Genomic DNA, 26698 nt, shown 5'->3' with positions numbered 1-26698 from the left:
CCTGCAAATAGACAGTGACCCCGGATATATAGCTGCCATATGGCAACAAGCGGAGCTCCAACAGTCAAAGGAACCAGGAGCAAAGCCATTCATTGGCCTCCAGACAGGAGGCTGTGATGTGCTCCTTGTATTGGTAAGAGGAGGGATCAGGGGTGCGATGTGCTCCTTGTATTAGTAAGAGTAGGGATCAGGGGTGCTATGTGCTCCTTGTATTAGTAAGAGTAAGGATCAGTGGTGTGAAGTACTCCATGTATTAGTAAGAGTAGGGATCAGGGGTGTGATGTACTCCATGTATTAGTAAGAGTAGGGATCAGGGGTGTGATGTGCTCCTTGTATTAGTAAGATGAGGGATCAGGGGTGCGATGTACTCCTTGTATTAGTAAGATGAGGGATCAGGGGTGCGATGTGCTCCTTGTATTAGTAAGATGAGGGATCATGGGTGCGATGTGCTCCTTGTATTAGTAAAAGTAGGGATCAGGGGTGCGATGTGCTCCTTGTATTAGTTAGAGTAGGGATCAGGGGTGCGATGTACTCCATGTATTAGTAAGAGTAGGGATCAGGGGTGTGATGTGCTCCTTGTATTAGTAAGATGAGGGATCAGGGGTGCGATGTGCTCCTTGTATTAGTAAGATGAGGGATCAGGGGTGCGATGTGCTCCTTGTATTGGTAAGAGGAGGGATCAGGGGTGCGATGTGCTCCTTGTATTAGTAAGAGTAGGGATCAGGGGTGTGATGTGCTCCTTGTATTAGTAAGATGAGGGATCAGGGGTGCGATGTACTCCATGTATTAGTAAGAGTAAGGATCAGGGGTGTGATGTACTCCATGTATTAGTAAGAGTAGGGATCAGGGGTGTGATGTACTCCATGTATTAGTAAGAGTAGGGATCAGGGGTGTGATGTGCTCCTTGTATTAGTAAGATGAGGGATCAGGGGTGCGATGTGCTCCTTGTATTAGTAAGAGTAGGGATCAGGGTGCGATGTGCTCCTTGTATTAGTAAGATGAGGGATCAGGGGTGCGATGTGCTCCTTGTATTAGTAAGAGTAGGGATCAGGGTGCGATGTGCTCCTTGTATTAGTTAGAGTAGGGATCAGGGGTGTGATGTACTCCATGTATTAGTAAGAGTAGAGATCAGGGGTGTGATGTGCTCCTTGTATTAGTAAGATGAGGGATCAGGGGTGCGATGTGCTCCTTGTATTAGTAAGATGAGGGATCAGGGGTGCGATGTGCTCCTTGTATTGGTAAGATGAGGGATCAGGGGTGCGATGTGCTCCTTGTATTAGTTAGAGTAGGGATCAGGGGTGTGATGTACTCCATGTATTAGTAAGAGTAGAGATCAGGGGTGTGATGTGCTCCTTGTATTAGTAAGATGAGGGATCAGGGGTGCGATGTGCTCCTTGTATTAGTAAGATGAGGGATCAGGGGTGCGATGTGCTCCTTGTATTGGTAAGATGAGGGATCAGGGGTGCGATGTGCTCCTTGTATTAGTAAGAGTAGGGATCAGGGGTGCGATGTGCTCCTTGTATTAGTAAGAGTAGGGATCAGGGGTGCGATGTGCTCCTTGTATTAGTAAGAGTAGGGATCAGGGGTGCGATGTACTCCATGTATTAGTAAGAGTAGGGATCAGGGGTGTGATGTGCTCCTTGTATTAGTAAGATGAGGGATCAGGGGTGCGATGTGCTCCTTGTATTAGTAAGAGTAGGGATCAGGGGTGCGATGTGCTCCTTGTATTGGTAAGAGGAGGGATCAGGGGTGCGATGTGCTCCTTGTATTGGTAAGAGGAGGGATCAGGGGTGCGATGTGCTCCTTGTATTGGTAAGAGGAGGGATCAGGGGTGCGATGTGCTCCTTGTATTGGTAAGAGGAGGGATCAGGGGTACGATGTGCTCCTTGTATTAGTAAGAGTAGGGATCAGGGGTGCGATGTGCTCCTTGTATTGGTAAGAGGAGGGATCAGGGGTGCGATGTGCTCCTTGTATTGGTAAGAGGAGGGATCAGGGGTGCGATGTGCTCCTTGTATTGGTAAGAGGAGGGATCAGGGGTGCGATGTGCTCCTTGTATTGGTAAGAGGAGGGATCGGGGGTGCGATGTGCTCCTTGTATTGGTAAGAGAGGGATCAGGGGTGCGATGTGCTCCTTGTATTAGTAAGAGTAGGGATCAGGGGTGCGATGTGCTCCTTGTATTGGTAAGAGGAGGGATCAGGGGTGCGATGTGCTCCTTGTATTGGTAAGAGGAGGGATCAGGGGTGTGATGTGCTCCTTGTATTAGTAAGAGTAGGGATCAGGGGTGCGATGTACTCCATGTATTAGTAACAGTAGGGATCAGGGGTGTGAAGAGGGAAGAGAGGGCGGCAGCATTTTGACTTTGCGCGCTCTGGGAAGTGAGAATTGGTCAATCAACAATAAGGGAAAGGCCCCAATATAGATATTAGGAGGCATTATCTGTGCACCAACATCTTGGCCATGCCCCGGCCCCAGGGAAGCCTCTTCATTTGCATATGAATGGCCATGCCCAGGTCGCAGGGAAGCCTTTTCATTTGCATATGAATGGCCATGCCCAGGTCGCAGGGAAGCCTCTTCATTTGCATATGAATGGCCATGCCTGGGCCGCAGGGAAGTTTCTTCATTTGCATATGAATGGCCATGCCCAGGTCGCAGGGAGCCACTTCATTTGCATATGAATGTCCATGACCAGGCCACAATGAATCCTCTTAATTTGCATATGAATGGCCATGCCCTGGCCGCAGGGAAGCCTCTTCATTTGCATATGAATGGCCATGCCCAGGTCGCAGGGAAGCCTCTTCATTTGCATATGAATGGCCATGCCCCGGCCGCAGGGAAGCCTCTTCATTTGCATATGAATGGCCATGCCCAGGCCGCAGGGAAGCCTCTTCATTTGCATATGAATGGCCATGCCCCGGCCGCAGGGAAGCCTCTTCATTTGCATATGAATAGACATGCCAAGGCCGCAGGGAAGCCTCTTCATTTGCATATGAATGTCCATGCCCAGGCCACAATGAATCCTCTTAATTTGCATATGAATGGCCATGCCCTGGCCGCAGGGAAGCCTCTTCATTTGCATATGAATGGCCATGCCCAGGCCACAATGAATACTCTTAGTTTGCATATGAATGGCCATGCCCTGGCCGCAGGGAAGCCTCTTCATTTGCATATGAATGGCCATGCCCAGGCCACAATGAATACTCTTAATTTGCATATGAATGGCCATGCCCTGGCCGCAGGGAAGCCTCTTCATTTGCATATGAATGGCCATGCCCAGGCCGCAGGGAAGCCTCTTCATTTCCATATGAATGGCTATGCCCAGGCCGCAGGGAAGCCTCTTCATTTGCATATGAATGGCCATGCCCAGGCCGCAGGGAAGCCTCTTCATTTGCATATGAATGGCCATGCCCCGGCCGCAGGGAAGCCTCTTCATTTGCATATGAATGGCCATGCCAAGGCCGCAGGGAAGCCTCTTCATTTGCATATGAATGGCCATGCCCAGGCCACAATGAATCATCTTCATTTGCATATGAATGGCCATGCCCCGGCGGCAGGGAAGCCCCTTCATTTGCATATGAATGGCCATGCCCAGGCCGCAGGGAAGCCTCTTCATTTGCATATGAATGTCCATGCCCAGGCCGCAGGGAAGCCCCTTCATTTGCATATGAATGGCCATGCCCCAGCCGCAGGGAAGCCTCCTCATTTGCATATGAATGGCTATGCCCAGGCCACAATGAATCCTCTACATTTGCATATGAATGTCCATGCCCAGGCCGCAATGAATCCTCTTTATTTGCATATGAATGGCCATGCCAAGGCCGCAGGGAAGCCTCTTCATTTGCATATGAATGGCCATGCCCAGGCCGCAGGGAAGCCTCTTCATTTGCATATGAATGGCCATGCCCAGGCCGCAGGGAAGCCTCTTCATTTGCATATGAATGGCCATGCCCAGGCCGCAGGGAAGCCCCTTCATTTGCATATGAATGGCCATGCCAAGGCCGCAGGGAAGCCTCTTCATTTGCATATGAATGGCCATGCCCCGGCCGCAGGGAAGCCTCTTCATTTCCATATGAATGGCTATGCCCAGGCCGCAGGGAAGCCTCTTCATTTGCATATGAATGGCCATGCCCAGGCCGCAGGGAAGCCTCTTCATTTGCATATGAATGGCCATGCCCAGGCCGCAGGGAAGCCCCTTCATTTGCATATGAATGGCCATGCCCAGGCCGCAGGGAAGCCTCTTCATTTGCATATGAATGGCCATGCCCAGGCCGCAGGGAAGCCTCTTCATTTGCATATGAATGGCCATGCCCAGGCCGCAGGGAAGCCCCTTCATTTGCATATGAATGGCCATGCCCAGGCAGCAGGGAAGCCTCTTCATTTGCATATGAATGGCCATGCCCAGGCCGCAGGGAAGCCTCTTCATTTGCATATGAATGGCCATGCCCAGGCCGCAGGGAAGCCTCTTCATTTGCATATGAATGGCCATGCCCAGGCCGCAGGGAAGCCTCTTCATTTGCATATGAATGGCCATGCCCCGGCCCCAGGGAAGCCTCTTCATTTGCATATGAATGGCCATGCCCAGGTCGCAGGGAAGCCTTTTCATTTGCATATGAATGGCCATGCCCAGGTCGCAGGGAAGCCTCTTCATTTGCATATGAATGGCCATGCCTCGGCCGCAGGGAAGCCTCTTCATTTGCATATGAATGGCCATGCCCAGGTCGCAGGGAGCCACTTCATTTGCATATGAATGTCCATGCCCAGGCCACAATGAATCCTCTTAATTTGCATATGAATGGCCATGCCCTGGCCGCAGGGAAGCCTCTTCATTTGCATATGAATGGCCATGCCCAGGTCACAATGAATCCTCTTAATTTGCATATGAATGGCCATGCCCTGGCCGCAGGGAAGCCTCTTCATTTGCATATGAATGGCCATGCCCAGGTCGCAGGGAAGCCTCTTCATTTGCATATGAATGGCCATGCCCAGGCCGCAGGGAAGCCTCTTCATTTGCATATGAATGGCCATGCCCAGGTCGCAGGGAAGCCTCTTCATTTGCATATGAATGGACATGCCTCGGCCGCAGGGAAGCCTCTTCATTTGCATATGAATAGACATGCCAAGGCCGCAGGGAAGCCTCTTCATTTGCATATGAATGGCCATGCCCTGGCCGCAGGGAAGCCTCTTCATTTGCATACGAATGGCCATGCCCAGGCAGCAGGGAAGCCTCTTCATTTGCATATGAATGGCCATGCCCAGGCCGCAGGGAAGCCTCTTCATTTGCATATGAATGGCCATGCCCAGGCAGCAGGGAAGCCTCTTCATTTGCATACGAATGGCCATGCCCAGGCCGCAGGGAAGCCTCTTCATTTGCACATGAATTACTAGTTGCTTTCTCAGGCAGTGTACCAGTGACAATAGCAGCGCCGGTGTGCTTTTCAGGTTCTGCCCATTTTGGGGGAAGCACCTGAGGAAGACGGAGCCATTCCGCTGAAATGCGTTGTGGAAACTAATAAATGAAGACTTTTAATACCAGCTGAACTGTGTCACTTGCGCTCCTTGTGACCGGTCTATTTTACTTTTATTTTGGGGGTAGCAGATTCACTTTAAGAGGCTAAAACTTTAGACTACCCAGATTCAGAGGAACTTTCCTGTGAACTCCTGCAGGGCATCACCAGGCACAACGGGCAGGGCCTGCAGGGAGGGACTCACCTTAGGGGCTCCAATGGCTTTAGAATGAGCCTCCTGCAACTCAGCCAGAGCACGATCCAAGTCCTGAGAGTTCACAGGGAAACCAGCAGCCAAAAGGCCATCCTCTTCCTCCTCCGACAGAACACTGCAGAGGTAAACAGAGTGTGGGCAAAGAGAAGAGGAAGGGACAGAAAGGGTGGAGTCAGTAGAGAAGGGGAGGAGCCAGAGAAATCAGCAGCCAATAGGCTGTCCTCTTCCTCCTCCGACAGAGCATTGCAGAGGTAAATAGTGAGGGCAAAGAGAAGAGGAAGGGACAGAAAGGGTGGAGTCAGAGAAGGGGAGGAGCCAGAGAAATCAGCAGCCAATAGGCTGTCCTCCTCCTCCTACCACAGAAAGCTACAGAGAAATAGAGGGGAGGCACAGAGCAGGGGGAGGGGCTGAAATGGGAGTGGTCAGAGCCAAGAAGGGAGTAACCAGAGAAAACATTATGTAGTGAGGATGGGAAGGAGGTACCAGAAGAGGTCCTACAGGAGAAGGTGCCTGATGGGACCAGTACAGCAGTAAAAACAAGAGATGATGAAATCCAGAACTAGGGGATAGGAGAAGAGGGTCTAACCAGGAACTGCGGATTCTGGCACAGGAGATGCGTCCAGCTCTTGACAGCAAAGCACAGAGATCGCCAACCACAAAGCCCTGTGGAGGATAGAAGGACAGTCACAGTCACTGCTGTCCCAGAGGTCAAAGCAGACGCAGCAGAGTTGACAACTGCCAGAATCTGATGGCAGCTGGGATTTGCTTGTGGTCTGTGGTCACATTACAGGTTATCGGTGCATGTCTCCACCAGTCCAGGCTTCTGTGTGGGGGCACCACTTTCTCATCTGCATAGTCAGCACAAAACTCACCACAGTGCTGCTCGCCAGGTGAGCAAGGTCCACATCTCTGCTAAGTGGGAGCGGAGCAGTCAGCACAGTGAGTAGGGACAGACGCTGCTCTTCTGTGGGGACATTCAGGCAAACCTCATGAAGAAAGCAAGACTGAAGATCCAAAGGAACCTCTTGTGCCCGAGAGGTAGTGGCGACCACCAGAAAAGGCAGCTCTCTGTAAATACAGAGCCTGTATGAGTGGTGCTATAAAGATGCAACTCATAATCTGGAATTAGACATACAGGTTTGAGTGACTTTTCCCATGAAGGAGACTGCACAGAGCAGAGATGACCCGTGTGTCTTCTCCAGATCCATCTCTGTCCTTCCCCAGCAGATCCAGGTGACAGAGTAAGAGGACGCAGGCTCCACAGTCTTGGGCGTTAGAGAAGACGGAGTGCAGGCGTGCGATGCTGCTGGCACTGCTGTCTCGGCATAGTCTTGCACACTCAACCTAAAAAGCACATTGTGAGTCTTATGGACAAGATCGGAGGATGTTTTGGAGAACCCCAGACACAGACACCCACCTGGTACAGGTGTAAATTCAGACGACTACAGGTGGCTCGCACCACCGTTGTTTTACCACTTCCTTTAGGACCAGTGAGTAGAACACGACCTCCTTCTCCAAGAACATCACTTCTGCGAGGGAGGAGATGATACTCTGTTAAGAGGTTCCAGGGCAGAGCACAGCGTCAGCGTATGAGAACTTACGTCCTCTGCAGATGAGGCAGGAGAATCCGACATACGTCATCCACCGAATGCGAGAGGCCAGCCGGGAACATACTGCTCCAAAACACATGCCCGTCATGAGATGGAAAGGAGGGGACAGAGCTACATACACTGCCCACCTGTTACATGATACAAAGATTAGTGTGAAGAGTCACCTCAGCTTCCGACAGTGGACACATCAATCAGCTGGCTGGGCCGAAACCCGGTCGTCAGCCAGTCGACAGCATCAGACATAGTACACTTACGTTCTCTGTTAATCTGTACCTGATAGAGTGTGCTGTGAATGCGGTCTGCTACGTAGCCATCACTGCCATGCTCTCCATCAATTTTCTGCACCTTAAAGTAGAGATCAGGAAACCTGGAGGTCGAAATGGCAAATCCGTGCTGTGATGAGGACATTTCCAAAAGAAAATACTAAAAAAAACCTAAAGTTTTCAAACACCTGACGAACAAGCACTCGAGTACCCGGACCCAGGCTTACGTACACCTGACAAACAAGCACTCGAGTACCCGGACCCAGGCTTACTTACACCTGACAAACAAGCACTCAAGTACCCGGACCCAGGATTACGTACACCTGACAAACAAGCACTCGAGTACCCGGACCCAGGCTTACGTACACCTGACAAACAAGCACTCGAGTACCCGGACCCAGGCTTACTTACACCTGACAAACAAGCACTCGAGTACCCGGACCCAGGCTTACGTACACCTGACAAACAAGCACTCGAGTACCCGGACCCAGGCTTACGTACACCTGACGAACAAGCACTCGAGTACCCGGACCCAGGCTTACGTACACCTGACAAACAAGCACTCGAGTACCCGGACCCAGGCTTACGTACACCTGACAAACAAGCACTCGAGTACCCGGACCCAGGCTTACGTACACCTGACGAACAAGCACTCGAGTACCCGGACCAAGGCTTACGTACACCTGACAAACAAGCACTAGAGTACCCGGACCCAGGCTTACTTACACCTGACAAGCATGCACTCGAGTACCCGGACCCAGGATTACGTACACCTGACAAGCAAGCACTCGAGTACCCGGACCCAGGATTACGTACACCTAACAAACAAGCACTCGAGTACCCGGACCCAGGCTTACTACACCTGAAGAACAAGCACTCGAGTACCTGGACCCAGGCTTACGTACACCTGACAAACAAGCACTCGAGTACCTGGACCCAGGATTACTTAAACCTGACAAACAAGCACTCGAGTACCCGGACCCAGGCTTACGTACACCTGACAAAAAGCACTCGAGTACCCGGACCAAGGCTTACGTACACCTGACAAACAAGCACTAGAGTACCCGGACCCAGGCTTACTTACACCTGACAAACAAGCACTCGAGTACCCGGACCCAGGATTACGTACACCTAACAAACAAGCACTCGAGTACCCGGACCCAGGCTTACTACACCTGACGAACAAGCACTCGAGTACCCGGACCCAGGCTTACGTACACCTAACAAACAAGCACTCGAGTACCTGGACCCAGGATTACTTAAACCTGACAAACAAGCACTCGAGTACCCGGACCCAGGCTTACGTACACCTGACAAAAAGCACTCGAGTACCCGGACCAAGGCTTGCGTACACCTGACAAACAAGCACTAGAGTACCCGGACTCAAGCTTACGTACACCTGACAAACAAGCATTCGAGTACCCGGACCCAGGTTTACGAACACCTGACAAACAAGCACTCGAGTACCCGGACCCAAGCTTACGTACACCTGACAAACAAGCACTCGAGTACCCGGACCCAGGCTTACGTACACCTGACAAATAAGCACTCGAGTACCCGGACCCAGGCTTACTTACACCTGACAAACAAGCACTCGAGTACCCGGACCCAGGCTGACGTACACATGACAAACAAGCACTCGAGTACCCGGACCCAGGCTTACGTACACATGACAAACAAGCACTCGAGTACCCGGACCCAGGCTTACGTACACCTGACAAATAAGCACTCGAGTACCCGGACCCAGGCTTACTTACACCTGACAAACAAGCACTCGAGTACCCCGACCCAGGCTTACGTACACCTGACAAACAAGCACTCGAGTACCCGGACCCAGGCTTACGTACACCTGACAAACAAGCACTCGAGTACCCGGACCCAGGCTCACGTACACATGACAAACATGCACTCGAGTACCCGGACCCAGGCTTACATATAAGCATTCGGGTACCTGCACCCAGGCTTACATACAGCTGACAAATGAGCAGCCGGGTACCCGGACTCAGGCTTACTTACACCTGACAAACAAGCACTCGAGTACCCGGACCCAGGCTTACGTACACCTGACAAACAAGCACTCGAGTATCCGGACCCAGGCTTACGTACACCTGACAAACAAGCACTCGAGTACCCGGACCCAGGCTTACGTACACCTGACAAACAAGCACTCGAGTACCCGGACCCAGGCTTACTTACACCTGACAAACAAGCACTCGAGTACCCGGACCCAGGCTTACGTACACATGACAAACAAGCACTCGAGTACCCGGACCCAGGCTTACGTACACATGACAAACAAGCACTCGAGTACCCGGACCCAGGCTTACGTACACCTGACAAATAAGCACTCGAGTACCCGGACCCAGGCTTACTTACACCTGACAAACAAGCACTCGAGTACCCCGACCCAGGCTTACGTACACCTGACAAACAAGCACTCGAGTACCCGGACCCAGGCTTACGTACACCTGACAAACAAGCACTCGAGTACCCGGACCCAGGCTCACGTACACATGACAAACATGCACTCGAGTACCCGGACCCAGGCTTACATATAAGCATTCGGGTACCTGCACCCAGGCTTACATACAGCTGACAAATGAGCAGCCGGGTACCCGGACTCAGGCTTACTTACACCTGACAAACAAGCACTCGAGTACCCGGACCCAGGCTTACGTACACCTGACAAACAAGCACTCGAGTATCCGGACCCAGGCTTACGTACACCTGACAAACAAGCACTCGAGTACCCGGACCCAGGCTTACGTACACCTGACAAACAAGCACTCGAGTACCCGGACCCAGGCTTACGTACACCTGACAAACAAGCACTCGAGTACCCGGACCCAGGCTTACGTACACCTGACGAACAAGCACTCGAGTACCCGGACCAAGGCTTACGTACACCTGACAAACAAGCACTCGAGTACCCGGACCCAGGCTTACGTACACCTGACAAACAAGCACTCGAGTACCCGGACCCAGGCTTACGTACACCTGACGAACAAGCACTCGAGTACCCGGACCCAGGCTTACGTACACCTGACAAACAAGCACTCGAGTACCCGGACCCAGGCTTACGTACACCTGACGAACAAGCACTCGAGTACCCGGACCAAGGCTTACGTACACCTGACAAACAAGCACTAGAGTACCCGGACCCAGGCTTACTTACACCTGACAAGCATGCACTCGAGTACCCGGACCCAGGATTACGTACACCTGACAAGGAAGCACTCGAGTACCCGGACCCAGGATTACGTACACCTAACAAACAAGCACTCGAGTACCCGGACCCAGGCTTACTACACCTGAAGAACAAGCACTCGAGTACCTGGACCCAGGCTTACGTACACCTGACAAACAAGCACTCGAGTACCTGGACCCAGGATTACTTAAACCTGACAAACAAGCACTCGAGTACCCGGACCCAGGCTTACGTACACCTGACAAAAAGCACTCGAGTACCCGGACCAAGGCTTACGTACACCTGACAAACAAGCACTAGAGTACCCGGACCCAGGCTTACTTACACCTGACAAACAAGCACTCGAGTACCCGGACCCAGGCTTACGTACACCTAACAAACAAGCACTCGAGTACCCGGACCCAGGCTTACTACACCTGACGAACAAGCACTCGAGTACCCGGACCCAGGCTTACGTACACCTAACAAACAAGCACTCGAGTACCTGGACCCAGGATTACTTAAACCTGACAAACAAGCACTCGAGTACCCGGACCCAGGCTTACGTACACCTGACAAAAAGCACTCGAGTACCCGGACCAAGGCTTGCGTACACCTGACAAACAAGCACTAGAGTACCCGGACTCAAGCTTACGTACACCTGACAAACAAGCATTCGAGTACCCGGACCCAGGTTTACGAACACCTGACAAACAAGCACTCGAGTACCCGGACCCAAGCTTACGTACACCTGACAAACAAGCACTCGAGTACCCGGACCCAGGCTTACGTACACCTGACAAATAAGCACTCGAGTACCCGGACCCAGGCTTACTTACACCTGACAAACAAGCACTCGAGTACCCGGACCCAGGCTTACGTACACATGACAAACAAGCACTCGAGTACCCGGACCCAGGCTTACGTACACATGACAAACAAGCACTCGAGTACCCGGACCCAGGCTTACGTACACCTGACAAATAAGCACTCGAGTACCCGGACCCAGGCTTACTTACACCTGACAAACAAGCACTCGAGTACCCCGACCCAGGCTTACGTACACCTGACAAACAAGCACTCGAGTACCCGGACCCAGGCTTACGTACACCTGACAAACAAGCACTCGAGTACCCGGACCCAGGCTCACGTACACATGACAAACATGCACTCGAGTACCCGGACCCAGGCTTACATATAAGCATTCGGGTACCTGCACCCAGGCTTACATACAGCTGACAAATGAGCAGCCGGGTACCCGGACTCAGGCTTACTTACACCTGACAAACAAGCACTCGAGTACCCGGACCCAGGCTTACGTACACCTGACAAACAAGCACTCGAGTACCCGGACCCAGGCTTACGTACACCTGACAAACAAGCACTCGAGTACCCGGACCCAGGCTTACGTACACCTGACAAACAAGCACTCGAGTACCCGGACCCAGGCTTACGTACACCTGACAAACAAGCACTCGAGTACCCGGACCCAGGCTTACGTACACCTGACGAACAAGCACTCGAGTACCCGGACCAAGGCTTACGTACACCTGACAAACAAGCACTCGAGTACCCGGACCCAGGCTTACTTACACCTGACAAGCAAGCACTCGAGTACCCGGACCCAGGATTACGTACACCTAACAAACAAGCACTCGAGTACCCGGACCAAGGCTTACGTACACCTGACAAACAAGCACTAGAGTACCCGGACCCAGGCTTACTTACACCTGACAAGCAAGCACTCGAGTACCCGGACCCAGGATTACGTACACCTAACAAACAAGCACTCGAGTACCCGGACCCAGGCTTACTACACCTGAAGAACAAGCACTCGAGTACCCGGACCCAGGCTTACGTACACCTGACAAACAAGCACTCGAGTACCTGGACCCAGGATTACTTAAACCTGACAAACAAGCACTCGAGTACCCGGACCCAGGCTTACGTACACCTGACAAAAAGCACTCGAGTACCCGGACCAAGGCTTACGTACACCTGACAAACAAGCACTAGAGTACCCGGACCCAGGCTTACTTACACCTGACAAACAAGCACTCGAGTACCCGGACCCAGGATTACGTACACCTAACTTGTTTGTTAGGTGTACGTAATCCTGGGTCCGGGTAGTCGAGTGCTTGTTTGTCAGGTGTAAGTAAGTCTCGAGTACCCGGACCCAGGCTTACTACACCTGACGAACAAGCACTCGAGTACCTGGACCCAGGATTACTTAAACCTGACAAACAAGCACTCGAGTACCCGGACCCAGGCTTACGTACACCTGACAAAAAGCACTCGAGTACTCAGACCAAGGCTTACGTACACCTGACAAACAAGCACTAGAGTACCCGGACCCAAGCTTACGTACACCTGACAAACAAGCATTCGAGTACCCGGACCCAGGTTTACGAACACCTGACAAACAAGCACTCGAGTACCCGGACCCAAGCTTACGTACACCTGACAAACAAGCACTCGAGTACCCGGACCCAGGCTTACGTACACCAGACAAATAAGCACTCGAGTACCCGGACCCAGGCTTACTTACACCTGACAAACAAGCACTCGAGTACCCGGACCCAGGCTTACGTACACATGACAAACAAGCACTCGAGTACCCGGACCCAGGCTTACGTACACCTGACAAACAAGCACTCGAGTACCCGGACCCAGGCTCACGTACACATGACAAACATGCACTCGAGTACCCGGACCCAGGCTTACATATAAGCATTCGGGTACCTGCACCCAGGCTTACATACAGCTGACAAATGAGCAGCCGGGTACCCGGACTCAGGCTTACATACAGCTGACAGACGAGAACCAAGAGAGACACTCTGCTTACTTACTTGTGGATCAAACATGTTCATACACCTACAAACCTTACTGGCATCTGTGACTTTTTGAACTCAAAATCAGAATGTGAGAAACACGAGACACAAAGGACATCACCGACCTGAACAGCCCTAAAGAAAGGAAGCAATTAGACTTATCACACAACTGTTTATCACTCAAAAAATGGTAACTAGTAACTCAAAATTAAGTTTGGACTGAGAACTCAACCATAGAAGCTAAAATCAATGATAGAACTAGAGGATAATCCAAAATACAAATTTTATTAGTATCAAAGAAAACTTATTAAAACAGAAAATTAAAACAGAGGCTGCCAATAAACACTGACGGACGACACGCTGGCTGTAAACTATTGCTAATCCATGGAAAGTGCATAGTGCAATGTAATGTAAACAATCCGTGTGCCAAAAATGGCGCAAGTAGGTGCAAACAACACTCCTATATGTATATCAAGCATCATTGCAAAAATAAAATATAGACTGAAGTATGCTGAATCTCCTATAGTATACTTGGATCAATTCTAAGGAGACTAATGTTGAAAGTATCCAAAAACCGGCTTATAACATAAATAGGGTTAAAAAAACCCATAAATAAATTAGCCAAAGAAAACCACAACATTATCCCATAAATAGGGCTAACAAATCGCATAACGAAAGGCGAGACTTACTATCAAAGCCAGTGGGTGTCCAGTCGCCCCAACGCACGTTTCATGTATTACGTCATCAGGAGGCGCCTATTAACCCTATTTATGTTATAAGCCGGTTTTTGGATACTTTTAACATTAGTCTCCTTACAATTGATCCAAGTATACTATAGGAGATTCAGCATACTTCAGTCTATATTTTATTTTTGCAATGATGCTTGATATACATATAGGAGTGTTGTTTGCACCTACTTGCGCCATTTTTGGCACACGGATTGTTTACATTACATTGCACTATGCACTTTCCATGGATTAGCAATAGTTTACAGCCAGCGTGTCGTCCGTCAGTGTTTATTGGCAGCCTCTGTTTTAATTTTCTGTTTTTAAGTTTTTCTTTGATACTAATAAAATTTGTATTTTAGATTATCCTCTAGTTCTATCATTGATTTAGCTTATCACACAACTGGAAGGGTTGCAAATAAAACAAAAATATGATCAATATTCCAGTATAGAAGGACAGTGTTCTAGCCTGACGTCAGAGGCAGGCTTCCAGTGTGGAAATAAAGGGAGGGTTCTAGCTTATAAATAAGGACAGTGTTCTAGCCTGGAGCCCAGGGAAGGTTTCTAGCCTGGAAAAATGAGCAGGGTTCTAGCCAGGGGGAAGATTCTAGCCTGGTGAAGGGGCCTGTTTCTAGTCTAGAAATAAGGTCAGGGTTCTAACCAGGGTCAAGCTTCTAGCCTGAAGACAGTAACAGGCTTCTGCCCAAGAAATAAGGGCAGGGTAGTAGACTGGAGAAAGGATTCTAGCCATGAGTCAGGGGGGCAGGCTTCTAGCCTGGAGCCAGGGGGGCAGGCTTCTAGCCTGGAGCTAGGGGGGCAGGCTTATAGCCTGGAGCCAGGGGGGCAGGCTTATAGCCTGGAGCCAGGGGGGCAGGCTTATAGCCTGGAGCCAGGGGGGCAGGCTTATAGCCTGGAGCCAGAGGGGCAGGCTTCTAGCCTGGAGCCAGGGGGGCAAGCTTCTAGCCTGGAGCCAGGGGGGCAGGTTTCGAGCCTTGAGCCAGGGGGGAAGGCTTCTAGCCTGGAGCCAGGGGGGCAGGCTTCTAGCCAGGGGCAGACAGTCTGGAGCCAGGGGGAAGGCTTCTAACCAACAAATAAGGGCAGGGATCTAGCCTATAAAGAGAAATAACAGAAGGTTTATGTGAGTGGTGAAAATAAAATTCACCTATGATCTAAGAGAAGATAAATAATTTTGGGAAGGTTTCATCCAGGGAATACAAAATAATAAAAAGGATTAAGGAACAAAATACTGCGGCTGAAAATCTAGTATCCAGGAAACGCACTGATGAGACGATGTGTGGCTTGCCTCTTGATGACAGTTTCCACAGGACATGAGGACATGACTGCCCAGTGGTTTCTTCAGGGACACTTTCGGCGTAACTGCTGGTGCCCCATCAGGACTTTAAGCTGAATTTACAGTGGATAGCAACCACCCCCACCTTGGCTTTTTACATATTTTGTTACATTACAACCTGTGTTTAAATATTTTTGTCACCCGATTTGTGAATAATGCATCAGCACGAAATTGTCTAAGTTGGAGAAATGAGAAAAATATAGGCAGAAATTACACTTATGGGATGAAATCACTTAAAATTTGCTTGTGCATGTGTAGTCACCCCTTTTGCTATGAATGCCCTTAAAAATTTCTGGAGTAAGCAATTCCCTCCATAAGTGCTTACATGCGCCACATGCTTAGTGACAGGACGTCCACCTGTGTGCATTCTAAGTGTCACGTCTGTCAGTATATACACTATCCAATGTGATAAAACACTCCGGGATCGGCTTTGCTGGGGTCAAAGGTCACGTGCGTTCCGCATGAAACCCAGGCGCAGAGCTGGGATTCGGGTATAACTGACCCTGGGTCAGGTTTATTAATAGAGAAAGCAATGCAAAAGGAAATAAAACATAAAACAAATCCTTGCCTGTCCGGCACTAACTAAACAAGGTACAACCTAACTACCACCTGGCGGGCTTCTCCCGTCCAGCCAAACCACAGTTGCAGTGGGCACTGCTTCCACTCACGTGTGTCTCTCACACAGACAGGCTCTCTGTGTTCCCAGGCTGAGACCCTCACACAACCACCTGGCATCCTTTTATATTCACCTCCCATTATTCATTAGCAACCAGGTGCGATACTGACCAGACTAGGCCACATAGGAAAGGTATCTGGGCGAGATATACCTGCCCTCATCCACTATTCCCACATGATTCTCACATATCCCCCCCCTCTGCTCAGACCACTCCGGTCGAGCAATGACACCCGCCAAACAGTGCACTCGGGACAGGGCATCTGCATTTCCCATCTGTACCCCTGGGCGGTGCTCCACCGTAAAAGTGTAGGCCTGCAGGGCAAGGAACCACCGGGTCACCCGGCTATTCCGTTCCTTGTTCAAGTGCATCCACTTGAGAGGGGCATGGTCAGTGATCAGCCTGAACTTTCGGCCCACAAGGTAATATTTGAGGGCCTCTAGAGCCCACTTAATGGTGAGGCACTCTTTTTCTATGACTGCATACCTTTGCTCGTGTTTATTCAGCTTCCTGCTGAGATAGAGGACTGGGTGTTCCACTCCATCCCTCACTTGTGAGAGTACGGCCCCGATACCGGTATCAGAGGAATCCGTTTGTACCACAAACTCACTGCGGAAGTCCGGAGTCACCAGTACGGGCTGAGAGCAAAGTGCCCGTTTTAGGCTATGGAAGGCTTCTTCAGCCGTTAAACTCCATTTAATCATGACGGAGTCTTTCCCTTTTGTAAGATCCGTCAGGGGGGTAGCGATGGCTGCAAAATTGGGTATGAACCGGCGATAATAACCGGCGATCCCAGGAAGGCTTGCACCTGCTTCTTGTTGACAGGTTGTGGCCAGTCCTGAACCGCCTGAATCTTATCAACCTGGGGTTTAACAACACCCCTCCCAATTACATACGCCAAATACCGGGCTTCTTCTAGCCCGATGTGACATTTCTTGGGGTTCGCGGTTAGACCTGCCTCCCACAGGTCGTCAATCACAGCTTGTACTTTCTGGAGATGAGTCTCCCAGTCCAAGCTGTAAATGACAATGTCATCCAAATAGGCCGAAGCATACCGCCTATGTGGCCTCAAGACTCGATCCATCAGTCTCTGGAAGGTCGCCGGTGCCCCGTGCAGTCCAAACGGCATATACACATACTGAAATAAACCTTCCGGCGTAGCAAATGCTGTCTTTTCTCTGGCAGCCTCCACCAGAGGGATCTGCCAATACCCCTTTGTTAGGTCTAGGGTCGTAATATACCGGGCTTTTCCTAACCGATCTATTAACTCGTCGACCCGGGGCATGGGGTAGGCATCAAATTTTGAGACCGCATTCAGTTTCCTGAAGTCATTGCAGAACCGGATGGTGCCGTCCAGTTTAGGAATTAGCACAATCGGGCTGGACCACGCACTGTGCGATTCCTCAATGACTCCTAACTCTAACATTGCCTTCACTTCTCGGGAAACGGCTTCACGGCGCGCTTCCGGGATTCGGTAGGGCTTTACGTGAACTGTGACACCAGGTTCCGTTACGATGTCATGTTTCATTAGCATAGTCTGCCCGGGTTTTTCTGAGAAAAACTTTTGGTTGTGAAGTAGAAACTGCCTGACTTCCGTCTTTTGCCGCTCCGAGAGAGTCTCTGCAACCCGTACCTCCGGTACGGTATGCGAGCAGACAGGACGGGCCAGCTCCGCTGACAAGGCAGACCGATCCTTCCAGGGCTTTATCAGATTTACATGATAAATCTGTTCAGGTTTCCGTTTACCTGCCTGGTATACTTTGTAGTTTACTTCACCAACTCTTTCCTTGATCTCAAAGGGGCCCTGCCACTTTGCCAGGAACTTACTGTCCACCGTGGGGACCAGGATCAACACCCTATCTCCGGGTGCAAACGTACGGATCTTGGCGCCCCTATCATAGATTCTTTTTTGGGCTCCTTGAGCCTGTATCATGTGTTCTTTGACGATAGGCATAACAGCCGCAATACGGTCCTGCATTTGTGTGACGTGATCTATCACTGTTTTAAACGGAGTGACCTGACCCTCCCAGGTTTCTTTTGCAACGTTTAACAGTCCGCGAGGACGTCGGGCGTACAATAACTCGAAAGGCGAGAATCCCGTGGAAGACTGGGGTACTTCCCTGATGGCAAAAAGCAAATACGGAAGTAAATAGTCCCAGTTCTTCCCATCCTTGTCTATCACCTTTCTCAGCATCTGCTTCAGAATTTTATTGAACCGTTCGACCAACCCGTCTGTTTGAGGGTGATACACGGATGTGCGTAACGGTTCAATTTGTAACAACCGGCAGAGCTCCTTCATTACCCTGGACATAAAGGGGGTACCCTGGTCGGTGAGTATCGGTTTTGGTATACCGACCCGACTAAACACATGCACCAGTTCCTTGGCAATCGTCTTGGTGGCCGTGTTACGCAAAGGGATGGCCTCCGGGTAACGAGTGGCATAATCCAAGATGACCAGGATATGTTGGTGTCCACGTGCAGACCGTGGAAGGGGCCCAACTAAATCCATCCCAATCCTCTCGACGGGACTTCAATAATAGGTAGGGGTACCAAAGGGCTACAGAACCGGGGCTTAGGTGCAGAGGCTTGGCAGTCAGGACAAGACTCACAATATACTCGAATATCGTGATGCATGCCTGGCCAAACAAAACAGTGTAATATCCTTTCGGTGGTTTTCTGGACTCCCAGGTGACCTCCTATCACATGTCCGTGGGCCAGGTCCAGCACCTGCCGCCGGTAGGGTTTTGGCACGACTAATAGTTGCACCGTATCTTCCCCCTTTTTCTCTATCTGATAGAGTAAATCATTCTCCAGAACCATGTAAGGATATGCCAGCCTAGAGCCAGGTTCAACGGGTACCCCATTTATCACTTTTACATTTGTCCTAGCCTGAGAAAGGGTAGGATCCTTTATTTGCTCGCTTTGGAAGTCATCTTTCTGAACTTCCAAATCCGGCAAACGGGGAGGTGGACGGCTGTCGGCCTCCTCCTCTTCCCCGGTCTCCTCCGTATCACCCGCCATGACTGAAAACGGGAACTGTAGGTCATTTCCAGCAGACTCTTTCCCCGAGTCTTCCGGAGAGACCTCTTCCAGGGGTTCGGGACCCACACGCGCCCTGGGAGAAGAATCATGTACACTATTACCCGAGGGCATCAACTGATTCTCCCACAATTGCCAGAAGTGGGGAAAATCCCGGCCCAGGATAACATCATGCAATAACGCCGGGACGAGTCCCACTTTATGTTGCACAGACCCATAGGAAGTAGTAATGCATATGACCGCGGTGAGGTACGAACAGGTGTCTCCATGCACACACGTTACAGAAAATTTGTCTGATGGTCCAGTCGGGGCTGACACCAGACTGGCCTTCACCAGAGTCACCACAGTTCCCGAGTCTAACAATGCCACCACATTTTTGCCATCAACAGTTAAATCACACAAGTGTTTTTCCACATCCTTTTGACCGGCATTCACACTCACTACCCGTGCAACCATAGACATGCGGTTTTTAGAGTCTGTTACGTCGGACTGCATGGGTTCAGTAGTGAGCGGACAGTTCGCAGCAATATGTCCCATCTCTTGGCAGCGGAAACACCTAACGGGCCCCTTGCTTAGACCATAGTTCGTTACTCTCGGCCTCGCAGTGCGGGCAGTCCCGTTTTCCTCCCCCACTGTCTTAGGGATTTTTCCATCTCCCCTATTCCCTGGAACAGTCTTTCCGGTTCCACGTGGAGATGATGAAGAACGAGGTGGGGTAGCGTCGTCTCGGAGTCCTTCCGCCACGGAGTAACGTTCAACCAGATCCACCAGTTGATCTGCTGTCGTAGGATTTCCATGGCTTACCCACTTCCTCAGGGCTGGCGGTAGAGCTCTCAGATACTTGTCCATGACGACTCTCTGGATTATCTCTGGCGCTGTCAACACCTCAGGTTGTAGCCACTTCTTCGTCACGTGGATCAGGTCGAACATCTGTGACCGCGGTGGTTTATCCGGCTGATAAGTCCATTGATGCACTCTCTGTGCACGGACAGCGGTCGTCACTCCCAGCCGGGCCAAGATCTCGGCTTTCAATTTGTCAAAGTCCTGCGCGGCTTCAGGCTCTAAGTCATAATAAGCCTTTTGGGCGTCACCGGAAAGAAACGGGGCAATCAGGCCGGCCCATCGTGCCTTCGGCCATTTTTCTCGTACCGCCGTCCGTTCAAACGTGGTCAGGTATGCCTCGACGTCATCTTCGGTCGTCATCTTCTGCCAGTACCGACTCACGTGAATCACTCTCGACTCGGCTTCCAGGTTAACCTCATGTAGGCTTGCCAGGCGCTGCGCCACCTGCTGGAGAAGCGAACGATCGGTAGCTGTCATGTCCACCAACTCCTTCAGCTGGGCCATCATCACCCGATTAGCTTCTTGCTGGACGGCGGTGGACTGTACCAGCGCTTTCACCACGTCCTCCATGCTCATGCTTGCAACGTGATGCCCGCATTCTCCACCACAATGTGATAAAACACTCCGGGATCGGCTTTGCTGGGGTCAAAGGTCACGTGCGTTCCGCATGAAACTCAGGCGCAGAGCTGGGATTCGGGTGTAACTGACCCTGGGTCAGGTTTATTAATAGAGAAAGCAATGCAAAAGGAAATAAAACATAAAACAAATCCTTGCCTGTCCGGCACTAACTAAACAATGGACAACCTAACTACCAACTGGCGGGCTTCTCCCGTCCAGCCAAACCACAGTTGCAGTGGGCACTGCTTCCACTCACGTATGTGTCTCTCACACAGACAAGCTCTGTGTGTTCCCAGGCTGAGACACTCACACAACCACCTTGCATCCTTTTATATCCACCTCCCATTATCCATTAGTAAGCAGGTGCGATACTGACCAGACTAGGCCACATAGGAAAGGAATCTGGGCGAGATATACCTGTCCTCATCCACTATTCCCACATGATTCTCACACCATATACCTAATTTGGACGTGTCCGTGTGTCTGTGCACAGTCATCCACAGCCCTACCGTCTATCTAGGCGCAATGAGTCATCCACAGCTCAACAGTAACTATCCATAGTTACTACCACTAGCAGCTAACTGACTATATGTGTGGGCATAACCATGGATACCTAAGTACTGTAAGGCCCTGTACACGAGTTAAGTGACATATCTAATAAGGAGAGGAGCTCTCCCTGGTGACGAGTTAAGGCATAAGCCTTTTTTGAACGTTAGCCTGGGAGGCAACACTGGGAGGCAACATTGCAAAGATGGATCAAATTGATCGCGCTGCTGCACGTAGAGAAGCAAATCACAGACGGATGCGTACCCTGCGTCTTAATGAAACAGATGACTAACGAAATGGTCAAAGAACTGCTGATGCAGCCCGACAGAGGGCGGCCAGAGCAAGAGAAACGAATCACGTAGAGCATCTAATGCTGCACGACAACGAGCAACACGCAATGCACAAAGTGATACACAAATTTCACAAAGACGAGAACAAAATAGAAGACGTGTCCAAAATGCAAGAGCCACTCGACGGCGGCAAGTTACATTTGCCGCTAGAGGGCTTCTTAATCAAATTGATGAGACACGTATTAAAGAGCACTATGCTGACAATTCGACGTCAGTTCTGCCAATCTAAAAATGTCAAAGACGAAATGGCGCAGGACAAAACATTCCCTTGCTGCTGCAAGAGAGGGCGCATCCAATTACGTCCCATTCATACTGTATGGGTGATCAACTAGTCAAGTTGATGAAAGGAGAGCATCAGCACTCCAAGAACTTGATGGCTAATATAAGGCAACTAGATTATGGCCCGATGCTATCACATCGGGAGGTTGCGATAGCATCACACCTCTTGCCATGTTAACCCTCAACACACACACTCCTCAACACACACTCCTCTCACGTCCACTCACTCCTTCACTCCACATACGACCCCTTCTCTCACTCCATCTCTCATACTCACGCTGTCATCGCCGCTGCTCCACAATCCCCGACATCTTCTTCCGCCGGCGCCCTCCTGGATCCAGACGTTGTCCACGCCGGCGACATGTTCCTGCGGCGACGCTATTTTGGATCGGCGAAATCCCGCGATACTCAAGATGGCGTCGCCGGAAGAACATGTCGCCGGCGTGGACGACGTTGGGATCCAAAATGATCTTGGGATCTTGCGAGATTTCGCCGACGCCATTTTGGATCCCGGCGTCCTCCACGCCGGCGACATGTTCCTGCGGCGACGCCATCTTGAGTATCGCGGGATTTCGCCGATCCAAAATGGCGTCGCCGCAAGAACATGTCGCCGGCGTGGAGGACGTCTGGATCCAGGAGGGCACCGGCGGAAGATGATGTCGGGGATCGTGGAGCAGCGGCGATGACAGCGTGAGAATGAGAGACGGAGTGAGAGAAAGGGTCGTATGTGGAGTGAAAGAGTGAGTGGAGATGGTGAAAGGTGAGAGGAGTGTGTGTGTTGAGGGTTAACATGGAAAGAGGTGTGCGGTGACGTCACCGGTTACAACTGGACGGAAGTTGCTACAACCGGAAGCTGCTTAGGGCATTTATTATTATAGATACAATAGCTCTCTGGCTTTGGCATCAATGGGAGCACAAGTGGCGCCACCTCCTGGGCATGGTCCATACAGTTTTCAAATTCATGGACAAATTTACCACAGAACTGCCCCATTGCATCCCGCTGTGGGTAGTACTCCCAAGTACGCCCAGATTTATATCTTGGACCGTGAAGAAGCATTAAGTACAAGAAGTCAAACAAATAAAAAGTGCCTCCCAGCACTGCTGTCATCTCTTGGAGAGAAAATGAAAGCAATTAACCTAACTCGCAAGAGTCTTCACAATGATGAGGGAATTTGAAAGAGAGGAAGAGAGGATTGCTGAATTAGAAAATCACGATCCACTTGAAATAACAATGTCAATTATAAATGACTACAATGATGACCAGAGGCGCTACAATGCACCAAGGTGCAATGAAGTAGCTATAATTTATCAAAATGGATTGGGTGAACCCCCATTTAATAGGGACATCAGAGTTCACCTGAAAAGTGAAAACCAAACAGATCAAATCAGCTTTCTTCACAGAAAGTGTGATGCAATGACATATCCACTTCTATTCCCATATGGGGACAGTGGATGGACAAGAAATTTGACAACTCCAATTGCCCTAAGTGTGCAACATCAAGGAATTGGTGACATTGATCTACCATCCATACCAGTGGATCAAGATCGACAAGAAAATAATCACCCTGTTGCAGTACTGTGCATACAGGCTTGCCATTCGTGACGAGTTCAATCCCCTTTTAAATGCTGGGAAGTTGACGCAACAATTTATCACTGACAGTTACGTCAAAATTGAATCCGACAGGATCGAATATATAAAACAAAATCAAAAGGCATTACGCATCGACAGTTAAGCCGGCGCTATGGATCACATCCATAATGCTGCGTTACCAAGGGCTAAAAGCTGGGACACCAGTAATTTTACCATCCAGTTTCATTGGAAGCCCAAGAGCTATGCAGCAAAATTACCAAGACGCCATGACAATTGACCGAAAATTCGGAAAGCTAGATCTTTTTGTTACGATGACCTGTAACTCAAAGTTGAAAGAAATTACTGAAAACTTAGGAACCATGGAAGAGGCCAGAGTTCTGACCAGATTTGGTTGCACAAGTATTTAAAATCAAGCTCCAAGCCGTGCTTAACGAGATGTTGAAAAAGCACATTTTTGGACGTGTAGTTGTCTAGGTGCATGTAATAGAATTTCAAAAGCGTGGACTACCACACGCTCAAATGCTCTTAATCCTCAGAGAGGAAGATAAACCAAGGGACAAAGAAATTGACGAATTGGTCTCTGCTGAAATCCCAAATGAGACAGCAAATCCAAACCTGCATGAGGCAGTGATGAAGCACATGATTCATGGCCCATGTGGCGAGGATCAGCCTGGTGCTATATGCATGGCAGATGGTCAATGCGCAAAAAATTCCCAAAGGATTTTAATACGGAGACAAACCCCAATGTTGATGATTACCCACAGTACCGTCGACACAATACTGGGAAAACCAGACGAGGAACCCGAGAAATCGACAATAGATGGGTAGTTCCATACAACCCCTATTTATTACTCAAGTACAACTGCCATATCAATGCTGAGATATGGGCTTCAATAAAAGGTGTTCAATATCTTTTCAAATATGTATACAGAGGGCATCACTGTGCCAATATCAAGTTTGATACATTAAACTGAAATGAACCAGCCATGTACCTAGATTCTCGGTACTTAAGCGCCCCTGATGCAGCAAGTGTCTTTCGAAGATGGTAAGGCGCATATGGTTATTTCGGACTCAAAAGCCTCTACACTGCAGGCTTATTTGGAGCTAAACAGAGTTGATGCTTCCGCCCTGAACACTATTGTCTGGGATAGAAATGCTGTACCAGAAAGATGGAAAAAACGACGGGCTCAATTTGGGAAGACAATTGCCTGAATGTATACAGTCTCTTTAACAGATGGTGAGCTGTATTACCTAAGGCTACTTTCACACATCCGTTGTCTTCATCCGGCACGATGCGGCGAATTATCGGACTACCGGATCCGGCTGCAAACGCTGACACCGGATCCTGCTTTCTGCCGGATATATTCCTGGAAGAGAAAGTCTTCCGGGCATGCGCAGTGCGAAATACTGGTCCGGCATTTGGAAAAAACGTTGCATGCAACATTTTTTCCAGACGCCGGACCAGCACTTCTTGCCGTATCCGGCAAAAGCCGGACACGCCGCATTGCCATCCGGCGCAATGCGGCGACAATGAAACTGCACGGGGAAAAAGCCGGATCTGGTGGTAACAGGCGCCGGATCCGACAGTCCGGTTTTTCGCCGCATCATGCCGGATACCGAAAGCCGGATGTGTGAAAGAGGCATAAGACTCCCTTTACTTCACGTAAGAGGAGCAAAGTCGTATGCTGACATAAGGCCTGACAATGGAGTCGTACATGACACATATAAAATGTGTGCATTGATCTTCATCTTTTGGAAGACGATTCCCAATGGGAAGACGGTATAACGGATGCAATTGCTTTCAAAATGCCCTACCAACTTCGCGAGTTATGTGCTATAGTTTGTGTATATGGGGAACCAGCTAAACCATTGGCATTATGGCAAAAATATAAAACCGAATTTATGGAAGATTACACCAGGTGGTATACTCCAGAAATTGCCGAGCAACTGGCTCTTCGTGATATTAATGAAGTGTTCTTAAGCAATAAACAGTCCTGTGCTGACTACGGATTGCCAACTCCAGTAAATGTTCCAGATGAAATACTGGACCAACTGAATTCTGCTGTAATAAAGCAGGAGGCTGAGCAATTGAAAGCTATGCTTAATGAAACTCAGAAATTAGCTTTCGATGCAATTATGCAAGCAGTCAATGCTGCACCACAGCCAGACGACACTAGCTCACACGGTTTTTTTCTAGACGGCCCAGGAGGAAGTGGGAAGACATTTTTGTACAACTGTTTGCACAAGACACTACAAGCAGAAAAGAAGTCTATTTGCTCTGTAGCCTCTACAGGATTGGTGGCTACATTACTACAAAACTGTAGCACCTACCATTCCAAGTTTGGCCTTAGAATTACAACAAATGAGACCACAGTGTCAAAAATTAAGCCAACCTCACTTCAAGCAAAGGAGCTTATGGAGTCATCTGCCGCTATTTGGGACGAAGTAACAATGACTCCATGTTTTAATATGAACGCTGTGGATAATTTGTTCCAAGACATATGTGGAAAAAAAAAAAGACCATTTGGTGGAAAAGTTTTCATAAACGGTGATGACTTTCGTCAATCCCTACCAATAGTGGAAGGTGGAAAAAGAGCCCACATTGTACAGTCCACCATTAAATACTCAAAATCCTGGATCAGTTTTCACGGTTCCAGTTACATCAGAATATGAGAATGTCTCACGACGAAGTTGAGTACAACTCATGGCTACTCAAACTTGGCAGTGGAGAGTTGTCAAATGAATATGGTCTACCAGAAGACACAATTGAAATCCCGAATTCTTTTATTGAGGAGGGTGATTTAATTACAGCTATTTTTGGGGACTCAATTGAGATTGCTGATGCAACGGTAGAAGCAAATGCCAAAAAAGCAATTCTTCTGCCACTGAATGAGGACGTTCACGCCTTGAACGACAAAACTCTTAGTCAAGTTCAAGGTGAACACTCAACATATCGCTCTGTCGACACAACTGCGGAAGAGGAAGGTGTGATTCTCACAGATTACCCAGTAGAGATTCTTAACTCTTTTGATCCCACTGGGTTGCCTCCTCATGAACTAAAGCGGAGACCAGGAGA

The 26698-nt window shown here is 49.8% G+C and overlaps 1 protein-coding gene across 4 annotated transcripts in view; it reads right to left on the bottom strand.

Annotated features, from left to right (window-relative positions):
- The window catches only part of PEX6 (peroxisomal biogenesis factor 6), a 212565-nt gene that overhangs the window by 95398 nt on the left and 90469 nt on the right, over nt 1–26698 (bottom strand). For all 4 annotated transcript variants that reach the window (XM_073558995.1, XM_073558993.1, XM_073558994.1 and 1 more), the window contains exons 3-10: nt 13658–13741; nt 7599–7692; nt 7317–7453; nt 7133–7244; nt 6851–7059; nt 6588–6783; nt 6302–6378; nt 5707–5830 (exon numbers count right to left, since the gene is read on the bottom strand). In XM_073558995.1, the coding sequence (XP_073415096.1) occupies nt 5707–5830; nt 6302–6378; nt 6588–6783; nt 6851–7059; nt 7133–7244; nt 7317–7453; nt 7599–7692; nt 13658–13741 (1033 nt within the window). The remainder of the gene's footprint in view (nt 1–5706; nt 5831–6301; nt 6379–6587; nt 6784–6850; nt 7060–7132; nt 7245–7316; nt 7454–7598; nt 7693–13657; nt 13742–26698) is intronic.

The sequence above is a fragment of the Dendrobates tinctorius genome, unplaced genomic scaffold (assembly GCF_039654945.1).
Source record: "Dendrobates tinctorius isolate UK_male_01 unplaced genomic scaffold, ASM3965494v1 ptg000264l, whole genome shotgun sequence".
Lineage (NCBI taxonomy): Eukaryota > Metazoa > Chordata > Amphibia > Anura > Dendrobatidae > Dendrobates > Dendrobates tinctorius.
The sequence above is the reverse complement of the archived record's forward strand: the minus strand, read 5'-3'. Positions and strand labels throughout refer to the sequence as shown.